This window comes from Chaetura pelagica, unplaced genomic scaffold (genome assembly GCF_000747805.2).
Source record: "Chaetura pelagica isolate M959 unplaced genomic scaffold, ChaPel_1.0 scaffold455, whole genome shotgun sequence".
Lineage (NCBI taxonomy): Eukaryota > Metazoa > Chordata > Aves > Apodiformes > Apodidae > Chaetura > Chaetura pelagica.
In genome coordinates this window covers 2,317,439-2,330,808 of record NW_009953483.1, presented here as the reverse complement: position 1 = coordinate 2,330,808, position 13,370 = coordinate 2,317,439, and the positions used below count along the sequence as shown (strand labels likewise).

The 13,370-nt window shown below is 38.0% G+C and overlaps 1 protein-coding gene across 1 annotated transcript in view; it reads left to right on the top strand.

The window, feature by feature from the left end:
- The first annotated feature begins 1,245 nt into the window (after positions 1-1,245).
- Positions 1,246-13,370, top strand: part of TMEM181 (transmembrane protein 181) — a 49,549-nt gene continuing 37,424 nt past the window's right edge. The window contains exon 1 of the mRNA XM_009998557.1: positions 1,246-1,250. Coding sequence (XP_009996859.1) covers positions 1,246-1,250 — 5 coding nt within the window. The remainder of the gene's footprint in view (positions 1,251-13,370) is intronic.

Below are 13,370 nucleotides of genomic sequence, written 5' to 3'. Positions count from 1 at the left end.
GAAAAAGAATCTATAATACTTGAAGACGTGTGTTTTCTCTCTGATCTCTGATAATAACTGAGCACCACAAGTTCCAAGGAGGCTTATGTAGGTCAATGTTTAATTTAAAAATAATGATGTATTGTTTAGAAGAGAAACATTTGTTACCAGTGGGTGGTTTAAAATCCCACTGTATCAAAGTTGATGTCTGCTTGTTTTGTGTGCTGTTAATGGGGATAAGCATCTTCCAGTAGGTGACAGAAGATAGAGGAGGGAATAATAACAAGCATTGCTTCTTTGCTCATATTGATCAGCAGTATTCTCTGATTTGTCTGGTAGCTGGGAGAGGTACAGTGTGACCAGATGTACCTCTGAGGCCGCTACATGCTCCTTATTTAAATGTGTTTACACTTTATAAACGAAGTCTTTCAAGCAAATGTCAAGGCCTAGTGTATTCCATTTTTTACCAATCAGTATGAATCAAGTTCTACAGCAGTGTATCAGTGCTTGAATTAGAAAGGAGACAGAAGTATAGTAAGTCATTACAGAAAGCAATTCCATCAGGAAAGCAGTTTCATTACAGGAAACAACATCATGGCTTGCTGGAGAATTAATGATTTGAAAGAGGAAGGAAAAATTGGATAGAATCATCCCTTTTATCACCTTGCTATTTGAGTAGTCTTTGTGACTGTAGTTTGGGAAGATAATGCTCCAGATAAGAGTGGAAAGCCAAAGTTCACATGGAGTGTTTTAGAGGAAGGCTTAATAACTGTAGCATGACTGACTGGCTGCAGTTCTTTCTGGACATGCAGACCTGTTGAACATTTCAGAAGGGTTGCTTGCACAGAAGAGTTTCTGTGTTGTGCATGTATTTATTTGCTTTCTTCTTTTCCTCCTTGCCTACATTTTGATACAGAATATGTTTTCATATGGAAGTAGTTTCCCCAGTAATACACAAACCCCAAAACTATTCATGTAATTATTTGGACATTAGATTTTAAAACATACCTGCAGATTTCCTTCAGAAATTACTCTTTTGAAGTGAAAGGCACACTGAGAAAGGGATGTTGGCTGAGGTGTCGATGGCTGCTTTGTCCTTGTCTCATCCACCATTTCACTTCTTACTTGAAAAGTTTGATATAACTGAAGATGAATAGGCATGATTTGCTCTCTGCTTTTCTTAAAACCTAATGGTAGGACAGATGTGTTGATTCATCCTAGAGGAACAAAGCACAGAAGAATGTGCCGTAGTAGGAAGTTACCAACATGCGGTGAGCTTCTAACTTCTGCTCTGCTTCTAGAGCTGTATAGCACAGGGAGTGATGCCAATCAGAGAGGAGTTTTAGAGAGTTGCCAAAGGAGATGATAAGGTAGATAATCCACAGGTTATGTCCCACACAGTAAGTCCAGGAAGAGCCACCTGCAAGATGGTTTCCTTGGAAAGATCAAGCAGAGGAGGGAAGTAGAGAGTACCATGCCTATTTTATCCCAAAGCTCAGCAGCATTGGCTTCCGTGTGGGAGTGGTCAGGCACAGCATTCCCCTTGGCATCCAGCAGATTGTTTGCCTTAATTACTTAATATTGTTGAATTTCCATCAGTTTTCTGTGCCCGTTTGTATTTGTTTTCATGTGCATGATTTATTCAGCAGTTTGAGTACCTGTATGTATCATGTCTGTGGAACAGAGGAGAGGAATTGAAATGGATTTGGTTTCGGTCTCTTTAAAATCAATGGAAGTGTTTCCCTCAGATTTTTGTGGAGGAAACCCTATTAAGCCCTCTGTTGAGTTACACGCCATCCACTAATTCCAGTACACAAGGAGGAAAGTTGACTGGGGGTCCTCACCTGCCCTAAGGTCTATGCTGATCCGTTGTACCCTAATTGCAGTGTAACAGGCACACACAGGCTGAGCAGTGTAGCAGAAGAAACGTGCTTGGCCACTCAGCCACGTTAGAAATCTGCAGCTGGAAGGAACATCACCTTTAGTTTGAAGCCAAAGGTCTTATTACATGGAAACAACATGAATATCTGTTTCTGAACAAAATCTAATCAAAGCAGAAGGACTTCTGCATGCTTTCTTTAGCCTTCCTGGGAACAACGTACCTTTTCACTTGGTTTGTTGTCAATTTTTCCCACATATCAGCAGTTTTATGCTAATGGAGAACCAAAAAATTAAACCCAACACAAGATGTAGCAGAGCTAGTAACTTGGTGGCCCAGGTCATGATTGTATCCTCCTGATTGCACTTACAAAGAGCCTTGGCATAGAAGAGACATGGTTCCTGCCTCAGCAAAGCTCAATGAATAATTATAATAAATTAGGAAAATAAATGCCCAACAAAAATAGCAAAATAAATTTCCTACATCATTGTCAGAAAATACTATAGGATAAGACAGCCTTTTATTTTCTTGAAAATGATTCAACATGATCCCTTTAATAGAGGATTTTAATGGCATAGAGAATACCCAGCATTAGAAAGAAAAAATACTCTCAAATATATAGAATATTAATGAAAGGAATGGGAATTATGTAAATGTCTTGAGTGTGCAACTGGATCCTAAATTATGCAAAGAGCAAGTGAAAGTGACAGTTGTTTTCTTTTTCATTGAGATACAATATAGGAAACAAATGTAAAAGTCTCCCTAATAATTAAATCCTGAAGATGGCTATTCCATTCAGCCAAAAGGTGGGTGTTATATTTTATATTTCATTAGTAAAACCAGGTTTTCTGTAGATAACTAAGTTCTTCTAGGAAGAATGTAGCAAAGTGTTCAGAAGTATCTAGGGTTTTTAATAACTACAGTAGTTCCCAGTAGTTAAGTATGTTTTTTCCAAAGCTTTTTATTTTTATTTTTAGTTGTGCAATAATTGTGACAGTCTAGGGGTTTTATGTTTTTTATTGTTGGTTTTTTTTGTTGGCTTTGGTTTAGTTTTTTTGAGGGAGTTTTGAATGATTTTTAAAGATAATTTAATGCAAACTTTCTGTTAATGTCCAAAAGACAAGTTATTTATCTTGTGTAATGTATTAAGTGATTTAGGGATTATTTTATTACTATGTATCAGTGAGTTATACACACTTTCTAATTTATATTTAAAGAGCATCTTTGTAAGTAATTGCTAGCAGTATGTTTTGCTGCAAAGTTAAAAATGCATACAGGAAGACCTGTTTTTGCTGGATAGTATGCAAATTCATAATGCAGGCAGGCAAAAATATTTTTTGGCAGCTGAACACAGTGAGTTTGCTATGGAGGACTGTGTAGACTACAAAGAAGGTGGATTACTTCTTTGGGGCTTGCAGAAATCTGTCCTCCACTGATTTTCTCCTGTGTGCATAACTATATTTCAGTTGGGAGTGGTTTTAGAAGTGCAAGGCTTGATTTGTTTTCCATCTTCTTAGTACACTGCTTTTCCTTGAAATATAAAATGAGGTGGCTTATATAATAAAAGAGGGTGTAATGATGCAGGCTTGGTTTGTAAGAAGTTCATTGCATATTTAAGTAGGGTTTGGCAATGGTGTTATTCAGTGCTATGCAGGGGTACAAGCAACTTAGCTTGGAGGAAGCTAGTGGAGGCACAAGGAATAGTGTAGCAGTAGACGCATTTTCCTCTGCTCAGGATTAGTAGCACTGCTTCAGCTGCCCTCAGCTGATTCTAGCACAGCCATGGTGCTGCTGATGTCTGAGCTGATGCTGCACAGAGCTGGTGGAGCCAAGCCCTGTCGCTGCGTGCAGCAGCTTCACCTCTTCCAGACACTCCATCAGAGCCCTGCTGGAGCAGGTGTTCCTCCACCTGTCCTTCAAGGTCTGCTCCAAGAGTAGCATGCAGCTGCAGAGAAAGCCAATGGCTGTGGTGGCCATTTGGAGCTGCAAAGGGATGTAACAGAGGACCTGATTCTTTTGAAAAAATATGGCTGATATCCTCAAAATAGAGCTCCTAACAGACTCTAAAAATTGGTATGAAGTGCGCCATTCATGGAGCGGGAAGTTTTAGCTTGAAACAGCAAGGATGTCATGTTTCTGCATCACCCTAAGAAACTACGAGGAGAAGGAGGATGAAAGAGGCAAAAAAGGAATTATCATGTTAATGTTTTTGCTCTTGTTCCAGAGGTAACAGTAACATGTGCCATGGGCTGCCTGGATATCAGTAAATCTGCACACAGGTTCACCTCAGTTAGATAAACTTTCAGTTATGCAAACTCAAGTAAAGCAATTCCACATGCCTCTCACCAGCTTTTAGGAAGATGCACAAAGGAATACAGGTGTCAGAGATACCTGACTTGGCTGGAGTCTTGAAACTAGACTTTCCATAGGTCCAGGTTTTTCATTATGTGTCTTCTTGCCTGTTTGTTGCCTCAGACAAATTTCTGTGCATTTGCTTTTTGCAGCCTGGTGTGTGTGATCCTAAGTTATACTGGTGCCCTGTTACCTGTCAGAAAGTTTAAATCCTCATATGAAGAGAGCAATACATGCAAAAAACTGATTTGAGTGAGAGAAAGGGGACAGAAGACAGAGTGAGTTTTCATTAGCTTTAAAGAAAGTGTTTCCCAGAGCAAGTTTGGAAATTGCACATTCCTGCAGAGCCTAGACCATTCCAGGCCACTAAGTCCAAGTGTGACATGCTGGCAGGGGGCCAACTTCTAGCCTCACTACATGGTTACACTGAGATACATAAGAGAGTAGAATCCAACCCAAATGACTTATATGACCCATATATCCACTGAAGAAAATCATAAAGCATTTACCAACAACTATATTGACAGTTCTGTAGAACCCTCCTGAAGAGTCATAGAAGTAAAATCATTTAGGGTTTTGCCTTTTATTTCCATTTCTAGGATTCCATCACAAGCTGTTTATGTTGTTTAGCAATTGGTATTATGGTTTCCCCAGTATAAGCCAGCAAATGTTACCACTCTGCTGACAAAAATGGAAAAATTCTGGTAGACAGATTTTTTTTAATGTTTAAGTCCCTTCACTTAAGACAAGCACAATCCTCCATCAGCAAATGCCGATTTAGAGCTCTTCTACCCTAAGGAGCAGTCAGTAGGTAGGCACCACAGTCTTCCTTGCAGGATTGGAATTTACATGCACCATTCTTGAAGGAATAAGATTAGTTACTACTTGTGAACAGCGGGCTAGATGAATTATTTTATCTTTGTATTTATTTAATTTTCTTATAAAAATACCCTGCAGAGGAGTTCTAAGATTGAAAGACTCAGCTTTGCATGTTGCCTGATACCTCTGAAGATGTATCGGGATAATTTCTTTGGGCAGTTGGATTGTTGCTGCATTCAGAAAATTAGATGTTTAAGACAAAAGCAGTTATCCAAATAAAATACTGAAATAGGATTCAGTGAAGCAATTATTGCTAAGAAAATTAAAAACTTCACCGCTGAACTTTTCATTTTGCAAACAGATCTGTATTGAGAAAATTGTGCTTCAAGGCAAACTGGTTGTTGTGGAGCACTGTGCAAGTGCAGGTGTTTGCTGACCCAGAGCTGACTGCAGGAATAAAACACGATTTTGTGAGACTTAAATAAATGAAAACACCAAATACTTACTTCTCCAGAGTGTTCAATTGAAAAATTACATTGTAAAAAAAATTAAAATCAGTGGTTAAAGCCTGCCAGTTTTTTCTTAAGCTTTGCCTTCCAGTTTACATTATTACAGATTTTAAAATGTGATCTGATTCAGCAATTCTGAATCCACACAAATGTTCTCTATTTGTGGAATGTTTATTTTACTGGCCAAGTAGATGGTTTAAGGTATGGATTAAGATTAAAGTAATAATCAAAGAGAAACCTTTTTGAGCAGCGTGTGGACGCCCAAGTTTCAAGTATTGCATTGGAATAGTGCTCGGCTTTTAATTCCTACCTGTGTTGTTTCAAGCTGTTTGTTCAGAACTTTCCTAATTTTCCTTTTGTTTCTTTTGTTGGCTTGATACACATTTTCCTTTTGTTTCCTTTTGTTTCACTATTTCTGCATTCACTGCTTTTTCTTTTTGTGTGTTGTACATTTGGGGAAAGGTCTGTTCAGTATCTCGTTGTTTATTGTAGATAAAATATATGGTGTTGCAGAATAGCATGGATTGAAAAGGCACTGTAGTGTTTCCTAAAGAAGAAGGGGAGTTGCATTTGTTTATAAATGCATTATTTTGGTACTATAACTTTGAACATGATTTTGGATTTTTTTTCTTTGTTTTTTTTTGTTTTTGTTTAATGAGCTTATAGTCATGCAGGTGCATGCATTCTTAAGCTAGCAAGCCCAGCATGTTTTTCTTAAGGCTTTTGAAAATTTGGTACACAAATGTGTACTTTTACGTATCTATACTATTTTTTAAATATATGCTTTGAATCTTGAGTTTTCTTTTTTTTTTTTTTCCCCCCCTCAGTATACCATGGAATACAGCTGGTTTCCATTGTACTTTAAAACTACCCTGATCTGCTTCTCCTTTTATGTATCTTGTGTCATAGGTTTTGCAGGAGGTGCCTAGAAAGCGTTGTTGGTTTCCCTATAAAAATGTGGTTTGTCCAAATTCTTTACTGTCTACATGACTGAGAGATGGACTGATTGCCCTATTTTTCCTTGATGATTTGGAGTTGTAAGAGTTGTCCAGCTGTTGCTTAATAAAATTTTGCAGACTAGAAAATTCCTCACTTGTTTTTGTTGCATTCTGCATCTTGTCAAGCACCTTAAATACTTTGAAAGCGGATGACAAATCTGCACTGAAACGACCTGAGTAACAAATAGCCAGATGCAGTTATGCTTTCTTTTTTCTGTAACTGTATCCACAAGTTCCACTGAGCTTGATATGTGCATCAGCCCACTATACTTTGTATAATTCATATGGGAGGATGGATGGCAAAGATTTTGTGGTAATAATGTTTCTATCTGCCTGGATATGAGCTGATTCTTGTGCTATTTCTCCTCTGCTTGCTTTACTTTTTTAAGGAAATCACCACTGGGGTCTGTGGTACTTCTCATTTTGTCATTGATATACTGGAAACTTTAACATTCCCACAAGGGATTCTGTCCTGTCATCCTTAATAACAGAATAAAATGCTGTGATGACCAGTGTTTATTCTCTGGTTTTTAACTAAAATAATCATTCTGTGGGCTGAGGGAAAAAAAAAAAAAAAAAAAAAAGGTATTAAAGTACCTTACCTTGTGTAATAAACATCCCTGCTATGGCACGAATGAGAAAATCCTGGCATGGATCTTCATAAGGGACCCAGGCTACCAGTGGAGTTTTGCAGGGGTCTGTGCTGGATCCTTACCTGTTCACTGTAATCATGGGTGGCCTTGAAAAGAATTTGAACATTAGAGCTACAAATTTTATTGCTGATATAGAATCATTGAACGATTATTGTGGTTGTTATGAGGTTATTCAAAATAGTGAAAGCAATGGCCAATTGTCCAGAGTCACAGAAAATCTTTACGAAACTTGGCAATAAAATGGCAGGTGAAATTCAGTATAGGTAAATGCTAAGTGATATACATGGGAAAATAAAACAGTTCTAACTTCACATTTGCAGTACTGGCCTCTGAAGTGACCTGTACTGCTCAGAAGAGCTCCACAGCTTGCTCTCTGAGAAGATCAGGTTGGTGCTCAGCAGCAGTCAAAAGAAGAAAATAAAATATTAGTAATGTTTGGGAAAATAATTGACAGCAAAGCAGACAATACAGGGTTAATGTGTAAAATGGTCAGTCACCACCCTTTGCATAGTGTGCAGTACTGGTCCCCTTGTTTTAGAAAAGGGAGGTTAGATCTAGAGAAGATTTACAACAGGGGAACAAGGATGATCAAAGGCATAAATCAACTTCTATGTGAGGAATAACAGTGAAAGCTAGGAATCTAGCCTGGAAAAGAGATAGCTTAAGGGGATTGCTAAAGAGCCACCATAAGAGAAGCAACATGGAAAGGTGAATAAAGATTTTCTGTTGATGTCTTCCTGCAGAAAAACTAGGAGCTATAAAATGAAAAGTGAAATAACAGTGTGGTAGGATAACAAACAAAAGAAGGGAAGACTGGAAAAAGGTGTGAAGGAGCAATTCACTGTGAGACTGAACTACAACAGGGGCAGAAAGTTTCCTGAGTTGAAAATAGCCAGGGGCTGGGAGAGTACTAGGGAAAATACTATGTGAATTTCCTCTGTTCTTGCTTTTCCCAAGGAATCTGCTATTGTAGAAGACAAAACACTGGGCTTATATATGGATTCTCACTGTGAACCAGTGTCACCATTCATATGCCAGCATTTCTAAAACAAGCTTAAACCTGGAGTGTCAGCCTCTGGGAATGAGGAGAAAGGGGAGGATTCCCAAACAACTTCACACTGCAACAGCAAGAAGTCCTCTTCTAGCATCAGCAATGCTCAGGGAATGAGTGCTGAGGGTCTGCCAATATTAATGAAATCTGCCTTAGCTCTAGATAAGTATGCAGGTGAAATTCAAATTCTGCTTAAATGCAGAAATTATGACATTATTTGTTACTATTAGAGATCAGAAGGACATGTGCAGATAGTGAGAGAACAATATTTAAGCAAGGATTTTTTAAAAAGAAACTGGGAATACAACAGTTATACATACACTTATGCTTGTATAAATTATTTAATAACTACTGGCTAGATCATGAGCTTTTTCACCAAGAGTGATTATTTGTTGGTGGTGTTTTCTGGTCAATGGCATATTCCAGTTTTTATTGGCATTATAATCAAAGTAACTATTAATAATACCATAGCAGTCTTTACTGACTGCTATTTTTTTTCAATGGCAGTCAGCTTTCATTAGGCAATCTTAATGGAACAGTCTCAGGAGAGACTTTTTACCTAGTTGTGAGGGAATTGTTTGAGATTAGGAAAAAAAAAACTGGAGCACTTCATACCAATCAAGATTCATCTCAGACCTTTCATCTTGCTCCTCATGCATTATAGCTGCATATTTGCATATTCTCATTTTCTGTTCTGTTTAAAACAGACACATTTCAAATCTCATTTTGTTTGATCAAAGGAAAACTTAGGCATCTGGGGCAGTGTTTTGCTTTGTTGCATCTCCTGGTATTTTTATCCTTTCCAAATGCTCCACTTTTTTTTTCTTTCTCACTTCCCTGTGGATAAAGAGGAAAGTTAAATTTGAACTGCAGTAAGGAATTCTACTTTGTTCTTTCTCATTGCACTGTGTTGATAGTCCTCTCTCTTAAAACAGCAGTATCTTTATTGCCTTGGTTGCATAGTTTTGGTGAGATTAATTTCTTCCCTTTTCTTTCAAAGCCTTCTAGGACTTTTTCACTTTTTTTGTGATCTGAGAAAACATTTATTTTAGACAAGGGTCTATAGGAAGCAGTTACAGCAAAAGCAATATACTAAAGATGATTTAAACATTTTGGAGTCTTCTAATTGCCTCACACAGAGACAGCCAAATGCAGAGTCTTATCTTCAGAAGTCATGTAATTTTTATTTGACTTCTAAGTGACTTCTCTGTCTCATTTTATGGTGCTTTCTAATAAGAGAAGCATCCTTGTTTTCATCGTATCTATGAATATACCTTCAGATTTTTCTCCTTGAGCTGCTGTGGTAGCCAGTATAATCTGAGGTAGCAAACATTAATTTTGACAGGCTTTGTTTGTATGGCTTAGAGAGTCACTAAACCCAGCATTCCAGTTTTGTTCATAGATCCACTGCTAGTATTCCTATCTATATGATACTAGTAATTCTATCTGCACTTTATTTTAAAAATCATGTTTTAGCAGATTTTAACTGGATGCAATCAACAGAACATATTGGTGAGTGTAGAAAAAAAAAATCATGGACATCCTTCCAAAAACCATGGGGTAGGTATAATGCACACTGGAAGTTCTGCTATAAACTTCAGAAATTCCAGAAGCCAATGAAGTGTCCTCACAGGCCATAAATCGAGAAAGCATCCTTCAGAGAGCCAGAATCCATTATTAGATTCCACTTCTGGAGACTATGGAAAACTCAAGTGAGAGTAAAATGCATCACACTGAGTGTCATGATAAGTACTGCAGGATGTTCATGGTGAAAAAGCTGTCCAAAGAGCAAGGCAACAGCAACTGAGAAAGGAGAGGCTTCTAGGAAGGCAGTGAAGCTGTCAGGGGTGGTTCAGCCACATGTGAGACAGAATATATTTTACTTCAGAAGAAGTAAGAACAAAACTCATGCACTGATGCATTAGTGTAGATCATTCCTGTTCAGAGATATCACTGCAAAATCTGCAGTGGCCAGCATCCATGCTGTCATCACTAGAAAGGCAGTGGCTATTACTTTTTTGTGTGTGTGAAAATTGTTACTATGTGAATATTAAATGTGAAGATAATAAAAATAAAATTTTAGAAGATGGTGAGAATTATTATCTAAAATTAAATAATCTGAAATAGAAAGTGGTGCATACTAAGAGCCATTTGCATCCATTAGTAAAATATCTTTATTAATCCAAAGATAATAACAACCTCATAGCAAGTCTGCTTGCACCTCTGAAGTTACAAGCAAGCCAATGAAGAAAAGATCCAAGAAGTGCAGCTGTCCTAAGATGGAGATCAGATCTGAAAAACAAAACGTAAAATTCATGAAGGTAAGTGATACTTGCCATGTTCCCAAAGTTGTTGCATGAATCTACTATGTGTAGATTACTCAGTGCAAGAGACAAAGATGAAAATAATTTAACCAAAAGAGCAGATGTTTAAAATGGTTTTAAGCAGAGTTTTACAGACAACTGATGATGTCAAGTGTCTTTAAATTGCATCTCTACCTTCTTTTGGGAGAATCTTGGCGTAGCAGGCAATGGAGAAGTAATCAGCTGAAGAGATTCACAGAACAGGATGTACAATGAAATATACTCTCAAAATAGTTAAGTAAGGTGGTAATTATATGCATAAGTTAGTAATCATATGAAACAACTGACAGTCATGATTTTCAAGGTAGCTCATTAAGACCTGTATGTACATGACTATGAAGTATCGTGTGGGTGTTGAAGCTTTGTTTGAAAAGTTTGAGAGCACTAGGTAAATGCAGTCAGTGCTAATGAGGCAGATGCTGTCAGTCCATCAACTACTTGGCCAATTTCCTCTCTGATGTTGTTGATAACCTATTGAAGTATGTGAAGTTAGGGAAGAATGGTATTAGGACGAATTTTTTTAGAAGTTACTCGCCTTCATCGAAACATTATGACTAGATATGCAAGTAGAAATTTAAGATGTTTTCATGGACCAACAGAACAAATGGAGTTGGAAGGTGCTCAGCAAAGGATGTTGGAGGAGTTTGCTAGGACAAATATTGTTGTGCAACACAGCTGAAGGAGTCCCTGTGTGTTTCCTGGGCACTGGCAACATTGGATGGGTTACAACTCTGACTCCTACTGAGATCATCATTATCTCTGGTTAGTATGGAATTAATTTAAGCCAAAGAATGAGCAGTGTTAACTAGGCATTGACGTCACTGGTACACTTAATAGCACTACTAAGTGATACAGAAGCTGCAAAATTTTTCTAATGGTTGATATTTCCAAAAGATGGCAAAAAGGTGCAGAGAGAGCAACAGAGGATCCAAAACTCATCTCAAGAAAAGAAATGTGTAGCCATGGAGAAAGTTTTTTAATCCCATCAGCAACTCAGGCCTCATCAAATTCATGGCGGAAAGAGAGTAAGTTTATGTGATGAATTCTCCATGACATGAGTCCCTGAGCTAATCAGTGCCTTGGAAAAAACGCAGACTTAATAAATTATCTTAAGAATAGCTGATGAACATTTTTGCATGTAGTCTGTACCTCAAGTCATCGGTCCAAACCAGCCACAGTTACCGCTGAAGAAATAACTCATAATTATTTTTAGCTTAGTCTCAGATGCAGCAATTTTATAGCTTTCCCAGAATATAAAATGATTGGAACAGAAGCGTAGACAAGATTAACAGGGATCCACGAAGCTGATTACCCCCCTGAGGCTGATGTTTGTGGAGCATTAAAAAGCCTCTGTGTCTTGTTTGGAGTGTTAACACTGCTAGTTCTTTTAGAGGTGAGGGAAAGTTGGGAGGGAGGAAACTCAGGCAGGTGTAGCTATAAGCACCAGCATTTTCATCAGGTGTTTTTTGAAACACAGGTGACATGAAATCCTGTGATGGGCAATACTTGGTATCAGTAAATTTCTTTTATTAGCTTTTCTTCACAGAATCTTATGGGTTGGAAAGATCATCTAATCCAACCTCCCCCACTTCCAAAATAAGTAGGTCCCAGCTGTCTTTGGCCATGCACTGTTTCAGTTTGCCCTGTGTGCAGTTAAGCTGGCAGTGGTTGCTGCTGTGCAAACCTCTTTTGCTCAGTCCTGCAAGATGTGACTAAGCAACGGGTACCCAGAAGAATCTGGGCAGGGAGTGGATGTTTGGATCATCACCACCATGGCTGCCTTTCACATATTTTCTCAGGTCCTCCTTGGCCAATGCACATGTCCATATCAGTAATGTTTTTCCTTGAACAAAGAGGTGCAAACTGCAACTTTATGCTTACTAGAAGATTAAGAGATACGGAGAAAAATAATTTCACTGAAGATTTGTAACACATGGAGATGAATTATTTTATTTGAAATAGAATCTTACAACTTTTTCATAGTATATGAACATGTTAAGGGAAGATGTTACGTTGTATGGTTTTGGTGCTTTTAAACAATGAATGCACAGCATTCTTAATTGTAATAATAATCAAATTTTGACTGAGAAATATGTAAAGCTTAGATCTTACAGTTCAAAAATATGTTGCCAACAGGTAGGGGACTATTTTGAAAGCTTAATCATCACTTTCAAGCTACCAAAGGCTGTAGGACCTGAACAAAGTCTGACAACACTGATGTCTTCAAAAAGCATTATTAAACTTTACTACTTCAAATGACACCAGCAGCTAAATTTCTGACCTTGGTTCATTGACTTAGTGAGCTGAATGCTACTCCCTGGAGCTTTACACACAGCAGGCTCACCAGATTAACTGGATTTTCCTCCTCGGTGGGTCCTGACAATGGCTTCTCTAAAGCAGTGACACAGAGAAGCCCTATAACCATGGTTATATCTGACTTTGAGTGATTGAATGAGCCATCGTTTCAGCTCCTCTTTATTGCGTTCTAACAGCTTTCCTTTTATTCCCCTGTTCTTTCATTCTTTCCTTCGATGTATTCATCAAGACAATTGAAAATTTTATATATATATATATATATAAATATATAAATGAATAAAAACAACTTCATCACAATACTCTTGACTTCCCAGTGCGTGATGCACACAGCATACCAGCAAGCCTCAAAGGAGCAGTGGTGGGGCAGGGGCTTTTCATAACAGCTCACCAAGAATGAAGAGGGAGCATCAATAATCAAACACCAATTCCTGAGAGGCATCTGCAGCAGGAA